A 25,870-nucleotide genomic window follows, 5' to 3' on the forward strand; every position below is an offset into this window, starting at 1 on the left:
CTGTCCAAGGGACTCTCAAGAGTCTTCTCCAACACTCAGTTCAAAAGCACCAATTCTTCAGCACCCAGATTTCTTTATAGTCCAACTCTCACATCCATACATGACTACTAGAAAAACTAAAGCTTTGACTAGATAGACCTAAATAAGTAGGGGAGTGTTAAAGTCCCATGATCTCAGAACAGAAGTGAAAATGCCCACGAGCAGCCTGCTGGAGGGTGGGAGAGCCTTCTCTGATAGATCTGAATGGACATCCCCTTCCTGATTAGGGAGCCAGAGGAGAAAAGCCCCTTCATGCTTCTAGTTGCTTCGTAACAGCTGCAGGGTCCTGTTCTTGAACGGGGACCTGCTGACAGACTCTCAGCCAGCGCCCACATCTCTTTCCCTGGTCTCTTTATCGTCTCTGCCTACAGAGCAATCACTTGTGCCTAACTGGGAACTGAGCCTCTCCAAGTCCTCTAATCTTACTCTCACCTCCAGGTCTTTGGATTACCAACCAGGAGATGATTTTTATGAGCTTCCTTGGTGACTCAGTGGTAAAGAATTAACCTGCCGGTGCAGGAGATGCTAAGTCCATCCCTGGGTCGGGAAGGTCCCCTGGAGGAGGAAAGGGCAACGCTGCAGTATTCCCGCCTGGGAAATCCCATGAACAGAGAAGCCTGGTGGGCTACAGTCCATGGGGTTGCAAAATGTCACATACAACTTAGCAACTAAACCACAACAACAACAAGATGATTTCTATAGAGAATTATCTAGTCTATTTGATGGTGATTCCACTTGCCCACATATTATACACCCATCAGATGGTTTTCTAGCTCTCACATGCTTATATTCAAAGTTTTGAATTCCCAGCCCTGCCCTCCATCCCTCCCAACCCAATGGGCACATTCGTGTATATATAGGTACTTGCTTGCCAGCTGCTTCCTAAATCTCAACAGCTCTTCCAACCCACCCTAACTTACTTACCAGCTTCATCCCTTTTCTATCACTAGGCTCATTTATTTTCTCTAAAAGTTTATATTTAGAGCAAAGCTGAAGAGGAGTGAGAACATGGAGATGAGAATGAGCTCTTTCTCTAGGGACGTAGGGAGTTTTTGAGTGTTGAGCCACGTGAGACAGGGGTGACTGCCAGAGTCGACGAAAGTATGAGCAAAAGGTTTGCTCAAAGAGAAGATCCTGCTCTTACTCAGCGATTCTACACTGAGTGCTGAGTGTATATGCAGTCTTTTAATACTGGTCTGGCAGCCAAAATGGCCCAGATGCCATTAAAGAGCATCTCCGTTAAGATAAAAATCTATAGGCATGTAGTGCACACTCCACCTATTCACTCAAAGAATCAGCTATCTAATTATGAATGTTTAATAACAGAATAAAAACTTGATGTTAGAAATAAGGCTGCTGATCAGGAGCAAGAGGTCATGGCCATTGCTTGAAAATACCGTTTTTGCTATTGTTTTAGGACATGTGACTAACAGACAATAATATAGTGATATTTCCCTTTTTACCCAATTCGTGCTTGACATTCTTTTGTAGCAGTGATTGGCAGAGATACTAAAATACTTAACCTATCAAACAGTATTTAATAAAAGTCTTTTGTCTCCAGTCAACCCAGGGAGTTTAGTTTGAGGCTTATCTGTGGGAACATTTTAATTAATATGCATACTTTTTCTGACATATTTTAAAATACTTTGCGAACCTAATAATGTCAGAGTTAGTGGCATTAAAATATCACAGTGATCACAGACATTGTAAGCTTAGCAAAAAAGGTGCTTAAGAAATATTTGTTGAATGATAATTGACAACTGGAATATTAAGCTGCATATCCAATGGGAATGACACTTAATATCTTTTGAAACAGTGACTTTTAGAGCTTGGTATATACAGTCTAAGACTGATCCAGATGCAGATCATCAGGAAATGTGCCATCTGGTGAACCAAACTCTATCTTCACAAAAGCCCTTTCACATCTGTTAAGGTTCTTCTTGGCCTAAACATTTGGAAGGGATAAATATTAGGAAGAAAGGTGCTGGACCTTGATCCCTAAACCTTAGTGGGGATGAGTGGAAGCAAAATGTCTTGGCTCTGTGTCTCAGTTGCAGAAATGGTTGATCTCAGATCAACAAGTTTTCTACAAGTTAAAGTTTGATTTAATGTAAAGATTTTACTTAGGTACCAGAAAACCTCAGTTCTAACCGCATTTCCGGGATTGTCTTGCAGTGTGGTGTTTGGAAAAGTTAATAGACTTACATTGGGTATTAATTCCTTAAAATAGGTGTGTTTACTCTTCTTAATTCTCCCTGGTGCTGTTGTTCAGTTGCTAAGTTGTGTCCAACTCTTTGTGACCCCACGGACTGCAGCACACCAGTTTCCCTGTCCTTTACTGTCTCCCGGAGTTTGCTCAAACTCACGTTCATTGAGTCTGTGATGCCATTCAACCATCTCATCCTCTGTCGCCCCCTTCTCCTCTTGCCCTCAATCTTTCCTAGCATCAGGGTCTTTACCAATGTGTCGGCTTTTCACATCAGGTGGCCAAAGTATTGGAGCTTCAGCTTCAGCTTCAGTCCTTCCAAGGAATATTCAGGTTTCATTTCCTTTAGGATTGACTGGTTTGATCTCTTTGTCCAAGGGACTCTCAAGAGTCTTCTCCAACATCACAGTTCAAAGGCATCAATTCTTCCGCTCTCAGCTTTCTTTATGGTCCCACTCTCACATCTATACATGATTACTGGAGAAACCATAGCTTTGTTGACAAAGATGATGCTATTAGGAGCAAATAAAATAATATGTGTGCAACATAAAATGCTATCAGTGATATGTAGCAACCTATGCCAAACTGTTGTGAACTTGGAATCATCGTCACCCCTTCTCCATCTTCCTCTGTGTGGCAAGGGGTAAACCTGGAAACACACGGCAGCTCTTAGAATCCCTTTCTCCATATGGTTCCAGGTAAGAGTCAGCCAATGAGAGGCACACCCATGAGATGTAACAGTGGAGATGTTTACATAAAAAAGGAAGCCATTTTTATCCAATGTTCATTGGGAACGGATGTGCAGACTCAAGGTCAGCATCAGCTCCTGGACAGGCACCCAGGAATTGCAGGCTTTATACTCAGCAGCTAAGTTCAAGAGAGGCAGTGCCCAGAGACCGCTGAGATTTGCCACAGCTTCTTGGCCAGCTCCCCCAGTCCTTCTCTCCTAGGCAAAATCTCCATGACTTTTACTGCTTTACCGTATCCAATAACTGCCAAAGCCTCTAAAACCTTCATGCTTGGACTCCCTCAGTGGGCTCCCCTGTTCCTGAGGGATCCTAACTGATAATGAGAGTGAACTCCTGCATCTTTCCAAATCATGCCCTCAACCCTTAACAAGAGTCATTCATCCACAGGAAACAAGGTCCTGAGTGACAGCAGTTTCTGGCTACAGAGAGCAAGAGTAGCTTGAAACACACACACACACACACACACACACACTTTACAAGACACCTCAAATGTCAAACAAAATATTTAAAAAATATTAGTAAACATTTGAATTACAAGAAAATAATGGAAATTCCCCAAAGCTAAAGTAAAATAGAAGAGGAGCTAAGGAAGAGTGATGTGAGGGCATATATTTGAAGAGAGAATCACTCATTAGTTCTTGGAATTTATGAGAAATTAATCCTCGGGTTTAAAAAGTGACATAAAAAAAAAAAAAACACACACACACACAGGACACAGAGCAGACATCCATCTCTTGTATGACATCACAGACACCTTAGACAAAATGATCCTAGAAGGAGCCAGACTAATAAAATGCATCTCCCCAAAAGAGAACACTGCTACACTGATGTAGCTGATTTCTCAATGTCAACAAAGAAGCCAGAAGAGGTGGAATCATAGCTTCAAAGTATCGAGGAAAAAAAATGGCCAACCTATTCACTCACTGAAAGTATCTTCTGAAACAGGGACAAAGTAAAGACATGTTTAGACACACTAGAAAACAGACCTTGTCACCTGCAGACCCTCAGTCATGGAAAATGCTAAAGGTTATGCTTCAAGAAGATGGAAAATGGCCTCCAAAGGGAAACATGAGATAGCAAAAGTGATGACAAGTAACATGTTCAGTTTATAGTGATTTAAAGAAGAATGAACTAAAATCCTGGATGAAAATAGGGTAAGTTGAGAGAGAGCTGATTAGAATTAAGTTATGCGAAGCCTCCTCGATTTCTGGTGGGGAGTGGCTAGAAATAATGATTTATATTAGCCATTACCACATTAAATAAGCATGTTTTAATGTCTAGAATGGGCTTACCCGGAGGTTCAGAAGGTAAAACAATCTGCCTGCAACGCGGGAGACCCAGGTGTGATCCCTGAGTCTGGAAGGTCCCTTGGAGAAGGGAATGTCTACCCACTCCAGTAGTCTTGCCTTGGAGAATCCCAGGGACAGAGGAGCCAGGCGGGCTACAGTCCGTGGGGTCCCAAAGAGTCGGACACAACTGAGTGACTAACACTTTTACTACACTAATGTCTAGATTAGCCACATAGAAATGGAGTGTATGAATTCTGCATCAGTAGAAAGGGGAAGAAATGAATAGAAAAGAAAAACTGATGAAAATTCAAATCCATAGTGAGAGGCTCCTTTACGATGTGGAATCAAACATGGGAAGTGGACCCGGTGTAAAGTAGATTCAAAGGGAAGGTTGTTCTGCAGGATTAAATTCCCCTTGCCCCCGGAAGCTTTGCTACTGTAGTGTTCTTGGAGGCACAGATCTCTAAATTATGTAACCAACTCCTAACTGAGCTATTCCAGTTAATAATGGAGTCAGATATGCTGGGGGGTGGGGAGGGGTGCAGTGGCATTATGGGAAGGTCAGAATATATTTGAAAAGGAAACACGAAGTTTTCAGAGGGGTAGACAAAAGCAAAGAAAGAATGAACGATTAAATCACCCTTTTTGTTCATCCATTTATTAGGGACAAGAGCCCTATTCCCTCAGGCTTATTCCACAGGTTGCTATTTAATAATACTAAATTGTGATTATAGATGAATTTGGTGGTGTGTTCTCCTTTCTACTTCGGGCGACTGTCCCTGGAGAGGAGGTCTTGAGAGTTTTCTGGCAATTAAGAAAAGGCTCTTGATCCTCAAGTGATCTCTGGAGGTGATCAAATTGCCTGCCTTTCATACTAGGCAATGTAACAATTAAGCACAATTTTTTTTTTAATATTCTGGTACATGCTATGTATTTGTTTGTATATAATTAAAGTTTCAGGATTGGGTTTTAAAGTCCCAGGATTGCCTGATTTACCTTCCTGTGTGAATAGGGGAGTTCTGCACACACACCTGCAGAACAATCTGGACCTACTAGTGAGTGGGGAGGTGAAATGCATGTCCTACTTGTTAACCGGGATTTCTCCCACTGAGAGATCTAACCGGAAACCAGGCTCTCAGCTCTCCCCTGAAGCTGCCCAGTGCCCCCATATGGAGACTTTACCAACGAGGCATGCGTGCATGCTAGATCCCGTTGATCATGTACGACTCTTTGCAACACCATAGCCCACCAGGCTCCTCTGTCCCTGGGATTCTCCAGGCAAGAATACCAGGGTGGGTTGCCATGCCCTCCTCCAGAGAAATCTTCCCAACCCAGGAAAGGAACCCACGTCTCCTGTGTCTCCTGAATTGGCAGGTGGGTTCTTTAACCACTTGTGCCATCTGGGAAGCCCTCTGGGGATTGTGAAAGAAAGTGAAAGTGAAGTCACTCAGTCGTGTCCGACTCTGTGCGACCCCATGGACTATAGCCTACCAGGCTCCTCTGTCCATGGAATTTTCCAGGCAAGAATACTGGAGTGGGTTGCCATTTCCTTCTCCAGGGGATCTTCCCAACCCAGGGATCGAACCTGGGTCTCCCGCATTGCAGGCAGACTTACTGGGGGCTGTGGGGTTGGCTAATTAGGAGTCTCTTTCATGGCAGATACTACTATTCCAGCCACACATACTAGAAGCAGGTGTGCCTTTCCGAACAGAGCAGCGCCCAAGAGCACTGCCCTAGACCCATATGTGTTCGCTGTGCATTCTGCTCATCCCTCTTACTCTGCTCACCAAGTGTTCCCACGCCGCCAAACCCAGGGCTCCTGCATCTGCCCCCATCTTACTTACCTCAGCAGCATTTGGCCTACCGCACTTCTCTTTCCCTGAAAGTCTGCTTTTTTGGCTCTACTGATAGCAGACTGACTAGTTCTCCTCCTCCCTCAGTCTCTGATGTGACCTCTACCTGCCCTAAATGATGGTGTTCTTTAAGGCCAACGCCCTGGTGTCCCCCTTCACTCCTCATCTAGACCACGCGACACCTGCAAACTGGTCTTCCTGCTTCCATCCTCAACCTCCTCCATAGAGCAACGCAATAAACAGGGAACCGTGTCTCTCTCCTAGTGCCTGCGGCAGCTTTCCATTATACTTAGAATGAAGCCCGAACTTCTCCTGGTCCCGGCTGAATGTTCTAGACTCTGGTGGAGCCTGTCTCCCCTGACCCTGTGTTACAGCGGTTTCAGCTCTGCTTTTTTCTGCATCAGTCAGAGCTCTTTCCCAAACGAGGACCTCTGCATATGCTGTTCCCTGTCCCTGGAATATTCTCTGTCTGCTCTTCCATGCCTTGCACTTATCATATAAATCCCAGCTTAAAAACAACCTCTTCGGTATGACCTTCTTGGACTGTGTTATGGAAAGCAAGCACCTCCCTCCACTTTCCTTCTGATGCGTAGATTCCTGTTTGTTTCTTTAGAGCACTTATCATGACTGGAATCTATGTGGTTGTTTAGTTGTTTATGGAAAATCTTGCTGATTAAACTGTTAGGTCTAAAAGGGCAGGGCTCATATTTGTCTACGTTTAATCCTAGCACCTCGTGCAGCACTTGGCCTGGGGTAGACATGTCATGAATTCGGCTGCACGAAAGAATGAATGAAGTCTTTCCCTCTTGCCCTGGTGGCTTCTGTATGCCCTTGACTGACCCCAGAGTTCCTCCTCAGGTACAGAGGGAGGTGTGTGGGGCCAAAGGGCATTGAAGGCGGAGAAAAAGCCTTTAGCAGCCCTGCCTTCAGAGTCTGTGGCTGATATTGTATGATTAAAACTTTGAGGTGTTCTTTTGTACAGAAAGTTATAAGTGACGAAAGTTCTAGAGAGATTATTGGTACCTTGAAATATCTCTGGTGCTTTTAGTTGTTATATCTGAGATTTAGGACTGATTTATGCTCAAAGATTTGTACAGAGTCATAGTAATGACATATATTTTATTAAAAGAGTTGATATTTGTTCTAATTTGGACCAGACTGTGGCTCAAAAACGGTTCTGGAGAAACCATTTCCAGGCTTACACTTTCCTCTGCTGTCACCATTCTCAGCTGTTAGCTAGGTAACTGAATATTCATGTAGCCAAAGAGAGTTCAAGATGCCATTAAATCAACGAGGAAGGCTGGCAAAGGCTGAACTTAAGAAGAGGGATGAAGGAATGACCATGGTGGTAACCAGATGAAAGGAAAGCGGTCAAAGGGAAAAGGAGGAGAACCAGTTGCAAAAATAGCCTCTCTATTTATTTATTTATTTTTGTAACTCTATGAAAGTGTGTGAAAGGTCAGTTTCCCCTTCCTCTTTCTGGCTGGGCTAGCCCTGGCTCTGAGACAGATTCTTGATAAGATCCAACCAAGGGTTCCTGTTAATGGGCAGAAGCTAATAATGGCGTGCATTAGTATATGTGAGAAGCAAGCCCAGTAATGTGGAATTCCACCAATAGATAAAGAACAACAATGTAGATGGCTGCATGGAAGCTAATGTTTTAAGCATGCCATCATAATGAAGAGCCTTACGTTGAGGGCAGAACAGAAAGTGGAAAAAAAAAAGGAAGGCCTCCTAAAGGCAGGGGAGATTTTAGCATTTCACTTCCCTTACTGAGAACAGAGTTTACCAGTGAAAATTCAGATCTGAAAGCTATAAAAACTAAACTGAAACAAAACAAAAACCTTTGTGCTATTTTCCCCCTGAGTTTGGAAACCAGAAAATGCAAAATCATTTCAGAGGGGCATCCTGGAGAGCTCTGCTAGCACAAACTGGTTGGGAATAAAAGCTCGTGTGTTTTGAGCATCTCTCTCCAAACGCATCTAGGAACTCATAAAAGCCACATTTTACTATTCCGTGGTAAGAGGGAATTTTGTGACCTTTTGAGAAACTTTGTTTTGTTTTTCCTAAGAACACCACAATAAGGAAGTCAGCCACATTTCTTGGCAATGGGACGCTATTTCAGTCCCCCAGGCTTGCATTCCTGGGAGTGGAGAGGGCTCTGAACAAGCGGACTTGTCATCAGCTTGTTCCACATGTAGGCTCCCAAATATTACACTTACAAACATGTCTAGATTTCCGCCCACTCCTGGGGTCTGTAGAACAGAAGGTCATGGCAGCCATGAGGCATCCTTATGTTAACCTTCCCCCAGACCCAGGGGCTCCAAGGTCCAAGTCTAACAATACTATGAAGAGGAGGTTGAAACCCAAAGATGCAGAAAACTGGACCAGAAACATGGGAGTCAGCCTAGAAGGAAGAAGGAGCAACCAGGGACATGGTGGCAAGCTCCTTTCTGCTCACCACATGTTCTCAGCCCTAAAAGCAGGGGCGCTACACCTTTCCTTGGCATTGGGCCACATCTTTTTCTCAAAATACTCTCTGCCTTTACCTAACCACCAGGTTGTCTGACACTCCCTTCCAACTACCTTTGCAAGATGGACTTCTTTTGTCCATCACTTAATTCAGGGATTCTCAACTGGGATTGCTTTTGCTCTCCAGGGAACACATGGCGATATGTGGAGACAGTTGTGATTGTCACGACTAGGGCTGGGGGTGGGGATGGGGCTCCTGGCTTCTAGTGAGTTGAAGCAAGGACCATGCCACACCTCCTACAAGGCAGAGGCAGCCCTCCATGACCAGGTATTTTCTCTTCTTCAACATCAATGGTTCAGAGATTGAGAGACGATGGCTTTCACAGTGTTTACTTCTAGATTCCTTATTATTATTCTCACTCTCACGCTTTCTTCGGGTTATCTCATCAACTACCACTACAAAGTTGTCCTATGATGGCTCGCAAAGCTCTATCTCCAGCTAGCTTTCTCTTTTGAGCACCAAACTTGTGTATCCACTATCCTACTGGGCTTCTTCCATTTGCTCTCCTATAAAGGTCCCTTTTGTTTTCACTGTTGGGCTTTTTGATGCTCAGCAAGAAAAATAATTGTTCATAACTGAAAAAGTAGTCTGTGATTATAGTTATCTGCTTTAAAAAAAAAGAGAATGAAGATTGGCTTTTATTTTGAGAGAACAAAACACAGTTTAGTGACCGTCTATGAGATTTAAGACACAGATTGTCTTCACACTCCTTTTCTGGGATGCCTCAAAAGCTGTTGGGGAGAAACCCTTGAGTCTCTTAGGTGCAAAGAATTCTTACCTAGTGTGTGAAGGAGAAGCAGGTGGTTTTTGCCGTGAACAACAACCTGTTCTCTTTGGTTGTGAACTTCAAGGGCTCAACCCAGTGTCGCCTGCTGCTGCTTAATGCTGTTAAAGCCTCCGACAGAGAACCTGTCCAGGTCTCTATGCAACCTGTAGTCTTAGAGTCAGTGTAAGTTGAAATTCATCAGTATCTTTGTGAGTTTCAAGACCATATCTTCTGGACCTTTTAATGGTCTGGAATGCTGAAACATCGCTGCTGCTCATGAGGTGGTTGAAGGATATCAAATGAGGGTATTTCCCAAGCAAACTTTTCTTTTGCTTCCAGATCCCACTCCGATCCATCTCTTTCCTCTATAGGGGAGACCCCCCACAGTGAGCCCAGGTACCCCCCTCTCATACAGACTAACTTACAGGCTAACCCTCAATCAACCACTTACATACATCTGGGAAAATCCTCAGTGAGTAACTCCCATTCTTGCCAAACAGTGGGTGGGTCCCTTTAGGAATACCCCAATGGGTCAGCAAGGAGAGCTGGAGGCAGGAAGGAGACAGTGTGGAATGATCCACCGCGGGATCCGTCACCTGAAGAGTTTGGAACTGGGCCCCCAGTGCCTGTGCTTACTGGGTGCTTTGCGGGTTCACTGCAGTCTCCCAGGGAAGCCAGCTGCCTCCACATGGACACCTTTAGCCACATGGAGAGGAGAGAGTCGTCCAGGGGACAGGACAGTGTCCTGAGAGACGGGGGCTCTAAGGCAAGGGCAGATTCTTGCACTTCCCAAACTCTCTTTCTTGAAAAGAACAGTCTCCTTCCTCCAACTTGGAGCAGCTTTCTAGAGAGCTGCCCATCTGTCTATGTCTTAAAAACAAGTCTCCGTGTGTGCTGCATGGAGCCTGGCACAGAAGCACGGAGGAAGCATGGATTACAAACGGACAGAGAGGAGGGGTGCAAGGAGGACAGCGGACAAAACCTGGTGAATTTCCAGCTGGCCCAGTCTCAGAACAGAGGGCCCCAGCCAGCGGGCCCCAGAAAAAAGAGCCTGCTGGCTCAACACCTCCTGACGTCCTGCGGGGCTGCAGGGAGGGTCACCCGTCTTTGTTGAGTCTCTGATTTAGTTGCCATCGTGTGGGCACCCAGAGGTTGTTCCCAGGAGTCACATTTTCTTACAGGTGCTCCTGTGACCCACCACATACCCGTTTTCAGGATTTGGGATGCCATCTATAGCTTCCCTGGTGGCTCAGTGGTAAAGAATCTGCCTGCAATGCAGTAGCTACAGGAGACGCATGTTCGATCCCTGGGTGGGGCAGATCCCTTGGATGAAGGCACGGCAACCCACTCCAGTGTTCTTGCCTGGAGAATCCCAGGGACAGAGGAGCCTGGCGGAATATAGTCCAACGGGTCGCAAGGAGTCAGACGTGACTAAGGCAACTCAGCACACGTGCACGCACTATAGCCATGACAGAGGGTAAAGGTGACCAGCCTGAAGAGGGGTTGCTTCTGTGGCCCCACTAACCACGGGCACAGCCTAATCTGCGGCTGCCAAGGCCGGCTGAGTCTGGCCTGTAGCTGCTGTCCTCTCGCTCCAGAACATTGTTTTCCCAGGCTATGCAGAAGAACCCTTCTTTCTCTTCTGTCCCACTCTGCTGTTTCAATGATTCAAGCACTAATGCCACAGGTTTTCAGGGGCCAGAGAGGTTAAGCCCCGTGTTAGACACTGGAGATCACCTGGAGACAGCCCTCGGCCTTGAGCTGTTTCCATCTCTGGAAGGTCTGGCTAGAACTGGGTGAAAGAGAGTGCGATGCTGTGATGTAGGTGAGCACGGAGGTGATCCAGCCTTGCCAAGGAAGGTCACCTGCCAGAGGTTCGGTTTTGCCCTGGAGGCCGTGATCTCTATCCCGAGCCCTACAAGGGGAGAAGGTGGAGGGGGCTGAGGAAGGAGAGACATAAGTGTGTGTAATGTACCAGGGGTGAGAACAGGGACCGTGGGTGGAGGGCAGTGTACTCGGGGGGTAAGGGCCGGGTGAAGGTCGTAGGACAGGGGTGCAGGGTAGGGAGCCAGATAGGGCAGGCAACCGGATCATGGGGAGCTTTGCAGGCCATATTAGGGTTTAATTCTTCTTTGTAACACACAGGTTCCAATGAGGAAAACCAGTCAAAAAGTATGTATTGATCAGAGGGTGAAAGGGAGTCCTGAAAATAAATAGGAGGTGAGAGATTTGACCTTAAATTGTTTATAATCTAACTGAGATTAGAAGAAAAATACATGAAATTCACAGTGTGAAAACTGAAAACTGAATATAATTTAGCACAGAAGAGCCTAATGTAAACCAAAAGAGCTGCAGGAAGGGCAGGGGAGAGTCCGCATCTCATGCAGAAGCAGGATGTGTCAGGGGTGTGACACGTCTGTGACGTGGGCCCCAGAGGTGGCAGAAAAAGCTGGGCTCTCAGCTCGGAGAGGCAGGATGGTTTCTGTGGTGAGGCTGCTTATTTGCAATAAAAGAATGTCAGCACCACCACTGACTTTGAATTCCTGCAAGCCTTTAGGTCTCTGCGTCATCAACAGTGTATAATACCTACACTCAAGGGTCTAAACAAAGAATGAAACACTGGCTGTTGTCTGACTCACAGAAGGAAAGCAAAGGCACTCGTGGCAGAGATGTTATTTCTGGAGTCCCGCTATTGCCCTGATCCTCAGAAGCCCGGGTACAGTGTTATCCCCTTACTGGCAGAAGCCCCTTCAAAGCATGTTTTATTATTTTGCTTCCAGATTGTATCATTTTAGGGTACTTAAAATGAGATGTACCTAAGGTCTCTGAAATGTTCTGCTCTGGGGACACTGGGGAGACTAGTGCCCTGTTACTACAGTCAGTTCAGTTGTTCAGTCATGTCCGACTCTTTGCGACCCCATGGACTGCAGAATGCCAGGCCTCCCTGTCCATCACCAATCCCGGAGTTTACTCAAACTCATATCCTTCAAGTCAGTGATACCATCCAACCATCTCATCCTCTGTCGTCCCCTTCTCCTCCTGCCTTCAATCTTTCCCAGCGTCAGGGTCTCTTCTAATGAGTCAGTTCTTCGCATCAGGTGACCAAAGTATTGGAGCTTCAGCTTCAACATTAGTCCTTCCAATGAATATTCAGGACTGATTTCCTTTAGGATGGACTGGTTGGATCTCCTTGCAGGCCAAAGGACTCTCAAGAGTCTTCTTTAACACCACAGTTCAAAAGCATCAATTCTTCAGCACTCAGCTTTCTTCATAGTCCAACTCTCACATCCATATATGACTACTGGAAAATCATAGCCTTGACTAGACAGACCTTTATCGGCAAAGTAATGTCACTGCTTTTTAATATGCTGTCTAGGTTTCTCATAGGTTTTCTTCCAAGGAGCAAGTGTCTTTTAATTTCATGGCTGCAGTCACCTTCTGCAGTGATTTTGGAGCCCAAGAAAATAAAGTCTGTCACTGTTTCCATTGTTTCCCCATCTATTTGCCATGAAGTGATGCCATGAAGATGCCATGATCTTTGTTTTCTGAATGTTGAGCTTTAAGCCAACTTTTGCACTCTCCTGTTTCACCTTCATCAAGAGGCTCTTTAGTTCCTCTTTGCAATAAAATGCAAGAGAGAAAAGTTCTTTAAGGCCTAATTACTAGTGGAGAAGCTTAATTTCCCATAGAAAAGGAACTGTGTACGTTCTCTCTCTTTTCATTCTGGCTCCGGAACGGAACTGATAAGTTCGAATCTTGATGCAGCTGTCCAGCAAACCTCTGGCCAGAGAGTTCCTGTTTCAGTCTCCTTCTGGGTCCTCGTGACCTTTCACATCTTCTCACGTTAATGTGTGTGCTTTTGGTTGGGAGGATCTCAAAGGTGTGTGGGTCTGATTGAGAGGGAAGAATTGAGAAAAGAGTTAGGTAGATGAGAAGAGGGAGGAGTTCTAGGGAAGGAAACAGAATGGAACACAATAAAAAGGGGCTGGGTTGAGTGGAAGCCTGTTGAGATACTGTGGGAAATGTGAGAGACAGATGAGACCAGAGCAGTGGACAGTGGGCTGAGGCAACAGGGAGCCACAGAAGTAACGTGAAGCCTGCCTTAAGAGACTTGGTCTAATCGCAACGTTGAGTGTGTGACAAAATAGGAGAAAGTGAGCAAGGTGATGCTGGGGAAGATAAAAAGAATAGGCGGCCATGGGAAGCATCTGAGGGGGAAAGTGAATCGAGTTTGGATTGAGAAGGAAAAGAAATGAGTCACTGATTACAGCTGGTGTCTGGGGTGTTATTATTGCTGGAAAGAGTCAGCTTAGAGGAAGGGGTTTGGGTGCTTTGGAGAGGTAGGGACAGAAAGGAGGAGAACAGGAAGAGGCAGCTATATTCCTGACTGCAGGGTCCTAAGAGACCAGATCTTTCTTTTGTCTCACCCTTAACTGGACTGAATCTAAATGGGCACTTCTTCACCCAGCTGGACACCATCAGAGCCAACTAGCTTCCTATTAATAGAAGAATGCTGCTTTGAAATGTTGGCTAAACTACTTTTTAACCCAAAGGACAATAGCGTAGTAAGTAAAAAATCACTTAGAAAGTTCAGAAGATTCAGAAAGTTATCTTTTAACCGTAGAAGATTCAGAAAGTTATCATTTAACCACCTGCTCAAGTCACATACAAGTTCATAAATAATGGCATGCTTTTTCTTCCTCAGCGCAATGGAGCATTCATTTCTCTTTCCAGGTCAGTAAGACTATTCACATCTCTCCCAACATTTTATTAGGAATATTTTTAAACATAAAGCACAGCTGAAAAAATTTTATAGAGAACACCTGTAACCCGCCCATTAGGTCCTGCTATTAATCAGTTCAGTTCAGTCGCTCTGTCCTGTCTGACTCTTTTCGACCCCATGAACCGCAGCATGCCAGGCCTCCCTGTCCATCACCAACTCCCGGAGTTTACCCAAACCCATGTCCATTGAGTCGGTGACGCCATCCAGCCATCTCATCCTCTGTCGTCCCCGTCTCCTCCTGTCCCCAATCCCTCCCAGCATCAGGGTCTTTTCCAATGAGTCAACTCTTCGTATGAGGTGGCCAAAGTATTGGAGTTTCAACTTCAGCATCAGTCCTTCCAATGAACACCTAGGACTGATCTCCTTTAGGATGGACTGGTTAGTTTACTGTATTTGCTTTGTGATAAATCTATGTATCTATCTATCCATCAACTCATCTTATTTTTGGTGCAGTTCAGTTCAGTTCAGCCACTCAGTCGTGTCCGACTCTTTGCGACCCCATGAACCACAGCACGCCAGGCCTCCCTGTCCATCGCTAACTCCCGGAGTCCACCCAAATCCATGTTCATTGAGTCGGTGATGCCATCCAACCATCTCATCCTCTGTCGTCCCCAGTCACAGTAAATTGCAAACATTACTACTCTTCTGCAATAAATAAAACTATTGTTTTTTAACTTCTGTTCTCTGAATTTTAACCTGACTGGGCTGTGTCAGCCCACCTAGGTAGACTTAAGATCAAAGAGAAGCATTTAACTCTTTCCGTGGGTGGCTTATCTTCCCAGTCCCTCATACCCAAGCATTGACTCTTTAATTACAGTAGTGCCTTATCTGTGCACTTGAATTCCTAGAAAGTAGAAAAGGGAATTTTTACAAATCCAATTATCTTCCATAAACTCTCGTATTTGAGATGGAAAAGATTCCTGGTGGAAGAGTGAAAAAAAAGTCCCTAAGATAAATAAGTAATATAACCTGTGTCTACATACCTAGATTACCATTCTTGCAGCAAAACTGCACCTTTAGTAACATAAGGGCCACAGAGAATACAGGTGGTCTCTGCTTTTAGATACAAAATATTCCCAGAAAGACCATCACCCCTGTCCCAAACTGTGGGATCTAGAGGCAGAAACTGAAGTGAGGGAAGCTGGTGAGGAGTGAGGTCAAGTTTTTTAGCTGGCAAATGGATATTATCAAAACCAGAGGTTGCCTTACTAAGATTCACAAAGCAACCATTGACTGTGTGTTTTTCACTGTGTGTAGTTTTCAAGCTTAAGGAACATGATCTGCCATTGTAATAACAAGCCTGGGTACAATGGTGTTCTATTAAGATTTGTTTTGCCTCCATTTTCATGTCTATTGTTTTATTTATGTTTAAGTTTTAATTAATGTTTTGACCATGTGTTTGCCCTGAGGAGATTTTGTGAAGGCTTCCATTTTGAAACACTTTTTAAAAATAATATATTTAATATACAGTAAGCAAAAATATTCTTGTGTGTGTACCCAGAGGTAAAATCTTACTGGTGCACTAAAACTTCATATTAAACACCTATCCATTAGTATGATAATCAAACCAAAGACGTGAGCTTAAAGACTCGAGAGAAAGAACCTCAGATTGGGGAGAGCCAATAGAAGGAACTAATTCTCAGATCCAGGTGTTGCCAAACAGAGAGGAAGGAGGGAGAAGACTGAAGCAAATATGAACTGGGCAATGTTGCATCAGCTCAGGACTAGAACCAGCACATGGAGGAAAAAGCCTCTCAGTGACCAGTCTGAGAAGGTGGAGGCTGACATGTTTATATTGGTCAACTCTACCTAAGAGCTGATGTCATAAGGAAATGAAATAGAGGAAAGAGGCAGAGAACTTACTTTAAAGTGGTATTGTCTGATTTTTAAGAAGTCTCGGCTCTCTAAGTTTCTTTCACTGAAAACGATTAAGTGCTCTTGGACCTCCAAGAATCTTGGAGATAAGAGTGTGGCTATCCTAGCCTTCCAAAGGAGGGAGATTTGTCGCCTCCGTGGGTTATCTGAGTGATCGAGACTTGTGTCTTTCTCAATAGTCAGGCAAATGCATCCTGTTTTAATTTGAGCCTCAGACACAGAGAAGCTATTTAGAGCAGCTACTTGTCTACTGCTATGAAGTTAGTAAAAATAAGTGCTCATTACTTTCCATGTTGCCATTCATATAACCTTATAGGTTATATGAATATATATATATATATATATATATATATATATAAATATATAAAATCTCTATAGGCTGGCAAATTTTAGCACTTATCTGCAAGGCTACTTTGCAACCATGGAATCTGAAGTGCAATTATTATATAATTAAATCAGTCTTTCATGCTTATAGTTCTGTCTCCAAGATGTTCAGATGGAAGCAGCTATCACACAAAAGATAGGAGGAAAGGTGTAACTTAGTAGAAAAAGATGAAAAAAAAAAAAGAACAACACTTGCCTTTTAACCAATGCTCTTGGGATGAGGTATTTAAAGAAAAATCGACCAAAATGATGGCTCAGTTGACGAAGAAAGATAGCTTCCTCCCATCCCCTCTGTTTACGCATACTATTGTTTCAGCCCATGATGTTTTGTTTACTTTGGAAGGAAATATTTTATCCCCTCTGAGATAATTAATTTTTGTCAGCTTCACTGTTTATAAGGGAAACTGAGAAACTGTTAATTGAAATACAGAATGAGTCACTGTTTTCAGTAATTTTTGGCAGCATTCTAATTTGTGTCAATCCCAGCCTAATTATTAGATTTTTTGGAAGCAGAAAGCATATTTGATTTTTCTCTTACTAAATTCTTCTCCTGTTTTTCAAAAATATGTGCTGTCTGACAAAGGTTATGTAAGTTATGTCAACGTGAGGTGAAATGCCAGTACCTCGGAATACCGGGAGGTTTATGGCGTCACGCCTGACTCTTCACAGTAGCTCAATATTTAGAAAGCTCACAGAACACAATCTTCCTCTTTTCCTCATTCCTACCCCCCAGCCCTGACCAAACAGTGTGATTCTTTTAAAGACCTTTCAGTTGGTATTAAGCCACAGTATATGGCCCATCACTAATGACATCACTGAAGCGAACTTCCCAGAAGCCATCAGAGAGAATTCATTTGGAAATCCAACTGAATGTCAGCTGCAAAGGGCAGGCTCCTAGAAGAGGCAACCACTCATGCATTCCTGAGTTATTTGTCGCAAAAGCATTAATCACTGTGAACTCATTTGCTCCCGATGCAAACGCGCTACACTGCGGCACAGGAATTCTGTTCCAAGTGATCATTAACGTAGAGAACAGAAGCTTCTGACTGTGGGCAGGGATAATAAACTGTCAGATCAGTGGCCAGCATAATGGGACTGCTAATGGTTCCTAATAGAAGTCTGACCTTCCTGACGGAGTGAAGGCGGGGCGGAGAGGCAGGCAGCCCCATCTCTGGCCTGCTGGAGGGTGAAAGGGGCATCAGTGTCGGTCACAGAGTATTGCAAGGGCTCTGAGGTGGCCATCGCTGGGCGCATGGGCACCAGCTATGGGCCGGGGAGGGACCTGTGGAGATGCAACCACACTCCAGCCGATCGCCGGCCACAGGCAAGGTTGCCGTCAGACATCTGGCGCTGTGGACATCCCAGAACCTTGAACTCACCCCACTCCACACTGGGTCACCATTGACGGGGATGACAATCATGGGGACAATAGCACAGCCGGGCACCGGAGCATGTGATGCGGCTCTGTGACATTCCTAAGCCCCGGCCACTGCTGTGATTGAGGTGCTGACACGGCCGTCTCGGGGCTCAGCAATGGGGCTCGGATAGAGCTGGCAGATGCATCTATTGATGCAAGAGGCTTCCAAGAGCTGAGGAAACTGGGGAGCAGGTATGGAAGAGGGGTGATCGCTCTAAACGTAAAAAGTGTAAAACACTTAACACTGCAAGATGTTTGCCAATAAGCACGGAGTACCACAGAGGAACTGAAGAAACGCGTTTAATACATGAAAGGACGTTGCCAATAGACTCCAGTCACTTTTCCCAGGTCAGTTCCCAGAAGCCAGAGCGGAGTGGGACACCGCAGTCTTTGTGCCAGAAAACACCACTCATCCTCGATTATGTCGTTTAGTAAAACCTAGTGTTCAAGAGTTTGAAAGATGTGAGAAAACAGATGGTTATAAAGGAGGTGAAGCAGGGAAGGCGCGGGGAGAGGACAGAGTTTTCAGAGGAGCCTCTCCCCGCCCCCGGCCCAGCACCCGTCACCGTCAGCAGGACCGTCCCACGGAGCCCGGCGCCCCGCGGCGGGCAGAGACGGGCTGATGGCCTCTCGGCCTCTCCCCAACAGAGCCGACGAACACGCGCCGAGAGTGCTGGACTCCACGGCTCGGGGTGTCAATGCAGCGGGGAGAGAAACCAGCAAGAGGGAAATTCAGCGACAGCGGCATGGAAGACAGCGCTGGCTGTGAACAGCGTGGACGAGATGAACCTGGGGGCGGGGGGGCGGGACACGCTCCACACAGACCGTCGAGGCATGAACAGGAGTGTGAAGGGGGAGCAGACACACTGAGTGCAAAGAGGGAAGGAAACAGCCTGGGTCGGTGACGGAGTGTTGCATGTGCACGCGCGTGTGTGTGCGTGTGTGTGTGTGTGTTAGGATAGCAGAGCAGCAGGCGATACGCAGGACCAGAAGGGTGGTCGCATGTTACAAAGAGCCTTGGTAGCCAGACAGAGGAGTCCGGATCAATGTGGTGGGCAGTAGAGACCCGCTGTAAGCCCTTGGCCTCTAAGGAGCAGAGCCGAGCCAAGTTCTGGAAAGTTTCATCTGGTGTCTGTGTAGGAGGGGAGGCTGGAGGGGAAGAGAGAACTGGGGGCGCTGGGGGCAGCCGGGGCACCCTCACTTGACAAGCGCTCATCCTTTCTCCTGCAGCACACGTTCATCCTGCCGTTCTCGCTAGTCGAGGTCGTCCTCAGACCACACTGCTACCCGCTGAGGAAGAGAGGACTCACCCTGCTGGCTGCTGCTTGCCTCACCTATGTCAGCAGGTAAGACGGGCAGAGAGAAAAATCAACTTGGACTGGTCATTCCAGACTCTGAGGAATATTCCAGAAGCAGCACACTGTTCTATAAGCATGCCTTTATCTTGGGACAGCAGGGATTTCACCATCTTTTAATTTGCAGGAAAAAAAAAAATGAATCTTATTGTTTGCTTTTGCTGCTCAGGGAAACATCACATGCCCAAGAATATGCAGGTATGTGTGCATGCGCACACGGCAGGTCTCGAGCTCTCCCACCCCCTCACGAAGAATTCATCATTGTAAAGCTATGCATGTTACTTTCCCTAGGAAAACATTGATCTTTGGTTCCATCTGTAATTAAAGTGTTTGAATGGCTGAATGATCTAGGGCATCTAAACACATTCCATCTAAGAAGTCATTTGACAGGTTGAGCAGCCAAGGTGTGGTTCATCCCTCTCGCCTGGATCACCGTGGGCTTACTGGCATCAACATCTGGCACTTGAGCACCAAGAGGGCATTTGGGCAACTGCCCAGGGGCTTGCAGAACAGCCTAGCTGGAGGCCTGGGAGATAATTTAAGTAGCTGGCCTAGATTTCATCATTCAACACCTGGCGACACTAATTCTCAGAGGTTTAGCCCAATGTCTGTAATCAAGGGAAGGTGCTTGGCCATGCACCCGGTACCTGGGGACCCCCCTTTCCATTGCACAGCCTCTCATCCACGGTCAAGCTCTGGCTCTACTGGGAGGGGCGTGCCAAGCAAAATACCTGCAGACTGGATGTAAATCTTGGGGTTCCTACTGTAGCCTCGTCTCACCTAAGCTTCTCACATCTGCCAATCTGGCTAACTCCCCGACCCCCACTGGGGGAAAGCTTCACCCAGGGCAGTGCTCCAGTAGATGCAAAAGCCTGGAAGAGGACACAGCCCACAGGACTTGGTCTCCAGCAGCACCTGCTTCCCCAGCCTTCGTCTTAGTGCCCAGAACGCAGGTGCTGCTTCCTCGCTAGCCTTCCTTTCCCTTTTGCAAGACAGCTTCCTCCCATACTTCTGCAGCCTTCATTCCCTGAAGGCAAAGTCCTTCAGCTTTCTCCTGTCCCTAAGAAATCACTCGCTCAATAAATCCACCCCAGCTCTCCATTGACCGACACAGTTCACCAACCCGGGCCTCTGCCTTTTCACAAAGGACAGTTTGAGAGGATAAGGCATAAATTTGGGACCTGCTGGTAGCTGAGATCTGGAGCACAGTGTCAAGGAGGATTCTGGGACCCTAACTGGATCCATAGATGCAGACCCAGGTTCAATCCCTGAGTCTGAAAGATCCCCTGGAGAAGGGAATGGCAACCCACTTGTGCTATCATCTAGCAATATCTGCCAATAGTATGTGACTGGAGAGTGGTGGGACATGTGCTATGTATTTTCCAAGTCTGGCTTAACTAAAGAAAGAAAGCCATGGTACATATACACAATGGAATATTACTCAGCCATTAAAAAGAATTCATTTGAATCAGTTCTAATGAGATGGATGAAACTGGAGCCCATTATACAGAGTGAAGTAAGCCAGAAAGATAAAGACCAATACAGTATACTAACGCATATATATGGAATTTAAAAAGATGGTAACAATAACCATATGCAGGACAGAAAAAGAGACAGATGTATAGAACAGACTTTTGGACTCTGTGGGAGAAGGCAAGGGTGGGATGTTTCGAGAGAATAGCATTGAAACATGTATATTATCAAGTGTGAAACAGATCGCCAGCCGAGGTTGGATGCGTGAGACAAGTGCTCAGGGCTGGTGCACTGGGAAGACCCAGAGGAATGGGATGGGAAGGGATGGGGAGGGGGGATCAGGATGGGGAACACATGTAAATCCATGGCTGATTCATGTCAATGTATGGCAAAAACCACTACAATACTGTAAAGTAATTAGCCTCCAACTAATAAAAATAAATGGAAAAAAAAAAAAGAAAGTAATCCCTAACTACAGAATATCTAGGACCTGGGGTCAGGTAAGCATATGCATAAAAGATACATTTTTTTTTATCTTGTGTGTGTTGAGAAGAAGCAGGATGGTAGCTGGTTGATTATGCACATGAATTTCCATAGTGGTTTTTTTTTTTTTTTTTTGGTGGACTTTCAGCTGATTTTATTCTTTCTTGCCAAGGGTAACTTATAGACTTTGTATATAAGATAGCATTTTTGGTCTATTAATTTTTTTCTGCCTAAGGACTTGGGAGTTGATCATCAATCCTCACATCTACCCTCACTCTTTCTCCTCAGAAACCAAGGAGATAAAAGAGCACCTAAGCCTATTTGGAGAAAACTGTGATGCCCGTAAAGATGAAACACTGTGGTCAAGAGGGTTTGGCTCGTAGCTGCCCGGGCATGTACTCTGACAATGCAGGGAATATGGGTGTTGGAGAAAGGAGGTGTAACAAGAAGGCACTTATCCCTCAGTGTCAGGCATTGAGTAAAGGTATGAGGACACAGAGGTGTACAAGATACAAGGCTGCCTTCAGGGACTGCCTGAGACAGAGGAAAGAAAAGAGACGATGGTCAGACGGGGTGATGAGACCCTAATAGGGATAAACACAGGGTGCTGGGGAATGGCAAGGACTGGCTTCTCAAGGGAGGCGGCGTCTAAGCTGAGGCTCAAAGAAAAAACAGAAGTTAAGTCAACAGAGATGTGGAAAGGAGCTTCAGGCAGAAGGAATGGCATACCTGAAAGGCTGGAGGAGCTGAGGGCATGGCTGAACTGGAAGACAGGGAGGAATTAGAGCAAGAATTCACATTGGTGAGATCAGACTTCTAAACTGAGGGGGTTTTCTCTGTGAAGTTTCCGCAGACAGGTGAAATAACGTGGCTTGTGGAAGAAAGATGACTAGAAAGATGATTCTGGCTGAAAAGTGTGGACATTAAAAAGGAACAAGACAGGGAAGCCAGTTTGTGGCATTTGCAGTAACTCAGGAGAGTTGATATTGGCTTACAGATGGCAATATCAATCAATCTGCAAACAGAATCGGAGACGGTGGGTGGCGGAAGGTTCAGTGGGTTAAATGACGTGGCCAAGGTCACATGGTGAGGAAAAATCAAAGCTGAGACTTAAATCAAGGACTTTCAGATCCAGGACTCTTTTCAGTGTATTCAGAATGACCAGGTATTTGTTCACTCCCTGTTTGGGGCTTCCCTGGTGGTTCAGATGGTAAAGAATTTGCCTGCAACATTCGATCGACACCCAGGTTCGATCCCTGAGTCTTGAAGATCCCCTGGAGAAGGGAATGGCAACCCACTCCAGAATTCTTGCCTGGAGAATCCCATGGACAGAGGAGCCTGGACTAACACTGTTTGTGTAAAACATACACTACTAAATGCTGGAGGGTTGAGAATGTAAACAGTCTTATCATCATCTCTAGCATCTAAAAGCTTGCATGAAGTCATTCTCAGGTCTGTGCTCAACCTGTCCATTACAGCAAAATAATGGAGCAAATGATGGGAAGGGACGGGGCCCTATTACCAGTAGGAATGTAGGCGGGTGGACCCTGACAGGGAGCTGAAGTGATTTGGGATTTGGTTTTCCTTATCATTAATAAGGGGCTTCCCAGGTGGCTCACTGGTAAGCAATCTGCCTGCCAATGCAGGAGAGCCGGGTTCGACCCCTAGGTCAGGAAGATCCCCTGGAGAAGGAAATGGCAACCTGCTCCAGTATTCTTGCCGGGGAAATCCCATGGACAGAGGAGCCTGGTGGGCTACAGTCCATGAGGTCATGAAAGAGTCAGACACAATTTAGTGATGAAACAACAACAACAAATTGTTAAGGAAGTACAAAATCAGCATTCTGGACAGGAGGCCTCATTTTTGCTGGAATGGAGCAAAGATACCTGTGTGTAGGCTTTCTACGCTGCCCTCCTGTTTGACAGCACCCCCACTCTGGCTGTTCCCTCATCAGGGGAGCTCAGACTCATTGCTGCCAGCTGCCTTCACCCTTACGTAATACTCTGGGGGCACATGGGCCTTTGCAGCCACAGATGGCCATCAACAAGTCCCACAGACTGTGGATATCCATGGAGATATTTTAGGGTCATCTGTCAGGCGTGTGTGTTTGGATGCTCAAATAGGGAAACTGCATAGCAGGAATGAGGTAAAGAATATGGTCCCCAGCCAGAGAGAGCGTGGGAAACCAACATGAGTTGAAAAAATGGCAACAACCCTGACCCGGGGAAGCATTTCTCTGCTGAAACCATGTTACAATGACTTAAAAATAGCCCCCGAGACCATGGGGATGGCCTCCTATGTGGCACTTGCTTTTTTGTTATTTTTCAGATTGCAAAATTGGAGGGCTGGCCCCGAAGAGGGAAAATAAAGCTTCGCAAAGTAGTAATAACTGTAAATCTTTCATTTCCTTTGGAAAGTATTAGTCATCTATAAATATGGTAGCTCACTCACTCCTCCCTTCTCTCTCACCCCGGAACACATCACCTAGCTCTCTCTGAGGCCATGCTGAAGAGCAGGAAAACAGAAATGTTCCTACTGCTGGCTTTTATTCACTCTTTTATTGAACAAATATTTCCCCTAACACAGGACTGGTCCTGCTGGGAAAAGCAAAGTTATATAAGGCCAAGCCCCAGCCTGCAGAGGGTTTGTACTTAATAAGTGGAGATAAGCCATGCATACAAATTATAAGAACACAAAATGGGAAGTGATAAAATGTCATAACAAGAACAAGGAGCCAATAAGAACACAAGGAGGAAGCGGTTACGTCTGGCTGGGCCGTGTGGGAAGGACTTCATCAAAGGTGTCGTTGGATCTGGGCCCTCAAGGACTGGCTGGGTTGAAGCACAAAAAAAAGAAAAAAATAGGAGAAACTGAACAACACAGCACAATTGCAAAGCCAAGAGGACACAGATCATCTTAAAGCAATGGTTTCACTTTAGTCAGACCTACTAGTGAAAGAAACTAACAGGAAATGCCCCTGAAACTGCCCGCTCACAGTCTTGCAGATGGCAAGCTGGAAGGGGTTGGACACGGTATAGACTATGTGAGACGTGGCTGTCGCTGATGTTTGTTTGCCATGGCGTTAGAAGTGAGAATTATAACTTGGCCAGAGAGTTATGCTTTAAAAAAGACTATCTTGACCACAGTACCTATAATGGATTGAAGCAGCAAGACGTGGAAAGCAAAATAGAATCAAGCAATATCAGAATAAAAAGTCATCCAGAATACTCTGAAGTCATCTAGTTCAGTCACGATGGTTTATTCTTCATCCAAGGATATTTCACAATGCCAGCATCACCCCACATCTAGACGCTTGGAACATCCTTCTGCAAAGGGGTCTAGTCCTCCAAGACCTCCATCTCTAAGGGATCTTAATAACTCAGTGGGTGTTCACACATGGCCCTGTGGACACTGTCCTGAGCATCCCTCTCCCTCACAGACTGTAAAGTCATAGTGAAGATCCCAACCTCCGGGATCCAACACCGCCCCCGGGACCTGCCTTAAGGCCAGTTACTGCCCCATCGCTGTCAGGGCCCACACTGCCCCCGCCCATCAGTCTCCTCTGTTGGCAGAAGTAGAACGACACCAAGGGCTACTGCAGCAGCCCCAGCTGGCCTTCAGTGCACCAACGCCTTGCTCTTGATAGACCAGAAATCGCTGATGCAGTCGGTGTCTCTGCCAGTGTGTAAGGTATTCCATGCCAGGAGCAAATGTCACACAGATATGCAGCTACAACCCAGCCTGGGGAGAGAGAGCTCTAAAGTCCCTGCTCAACTGCAGTTCTTAGGGGGAAAGAGACATGATTCCTTTCTTCAGTTCTGTGCTCACTCGGGTGAGGACCCAGAGCCAAGCTGTCTGCTCACTCCAAGTGTAACAACCCTCTAAGTTTCTGCACCCATTTATACATGCAGTTACACACATAGACATCTTGCCCAGAGAAGACATTAGAAATTGCCAGAAGGACGAACTAAGCTGAGTTCCAGGATCAGCCTCCTTGTTATACACGCACCAACAATCCTCTCCCACTCCCACTAGTGCACTGTGTGAATTCCCTCCCAGAGCCACTGTGACCCTTTCCTGAAATGTGACCTTAGTCCGGGACCATCGAAATGGCACCATTATTTTACAGCCTACAAAGTTGGGGTCAGAATCCTAGCCTCATTTTCCACAGAAGAACTCCTTAGCCCTCATGTAAATTAATATAGGAAAATAAATATGAAGATGCCACACAGCTTCCCCTGTTATCAACATCTGGGGTCCAGGCCAGCCTACATGCAAATTGAAGAGGAATGGAAATGGAGGGCTAGGCGTGGAAATGATTGTCTACACTTTTCACTCTTCCTGTGCAAATCTCAGTTCCTGTTCACCCAAACTGCCTGTTACAAAAGTGAGAGATAAGAAGAGCCTGAAAACAGATATAGCTGTAAATTAGGAATGAGGGACATACCTGAAACACATTGTTGGTGGAACAGAATAGGGTTTTATGGATTGATTGGTGTGTAGTAGGCTAATGAAAAGAAAAAATCAAGGAGAATTCTCAGGATTTTCAGCTGGTGAACTGGGAAGATGGTGATTCCATTAAAAGATATGGAGAAGTTAAAAAACAAATAGTTTTGGGGTATAATGTTTAAAACTCAGTTTAAAAGCCCATATCTGTGTCCCATT

General features: G+C 45.6%; 1 protein-coding gene across 2 annotated transcripts in view; it reads left to right on the forward strand.

Moving 5' to 3' along the window:
- ADTRP (androgen dependent TFPI regulating protein) overlaps positions 1 to 25,870 on the forward strand; it is a 67,928-nt gene that overhangs the window by 22,954 nt on the left and 19,104 nt on the right. For both annotated transcript variants that reach the window (XM_061147626.1, XM_061147625.1), the window contains one exon: positions 19,125 to 19,240. In XM_061147626.1, the coding sequence (XP_061003609.1) occupies positions 19,125 to 19,240 (116 nt within the window). The remainder of the gene's footprint in view (positions 1 to 19,124; positions 19,241 to 25,870) is intronic.

This window comes from Dama dama, chromosome 7 (genome assembly GCF_033118175.1).
Source record: "Dama dama isolate Ldn47 chromosome 7, ASM3311817v1, whole genome shotgun sequence".
Classification (NCBI taxonomy): Eukaryota; Metazoa; Chordata; class Mammalia; order Artiodactyla; family Cervidae; genus Dama; species Dama dama.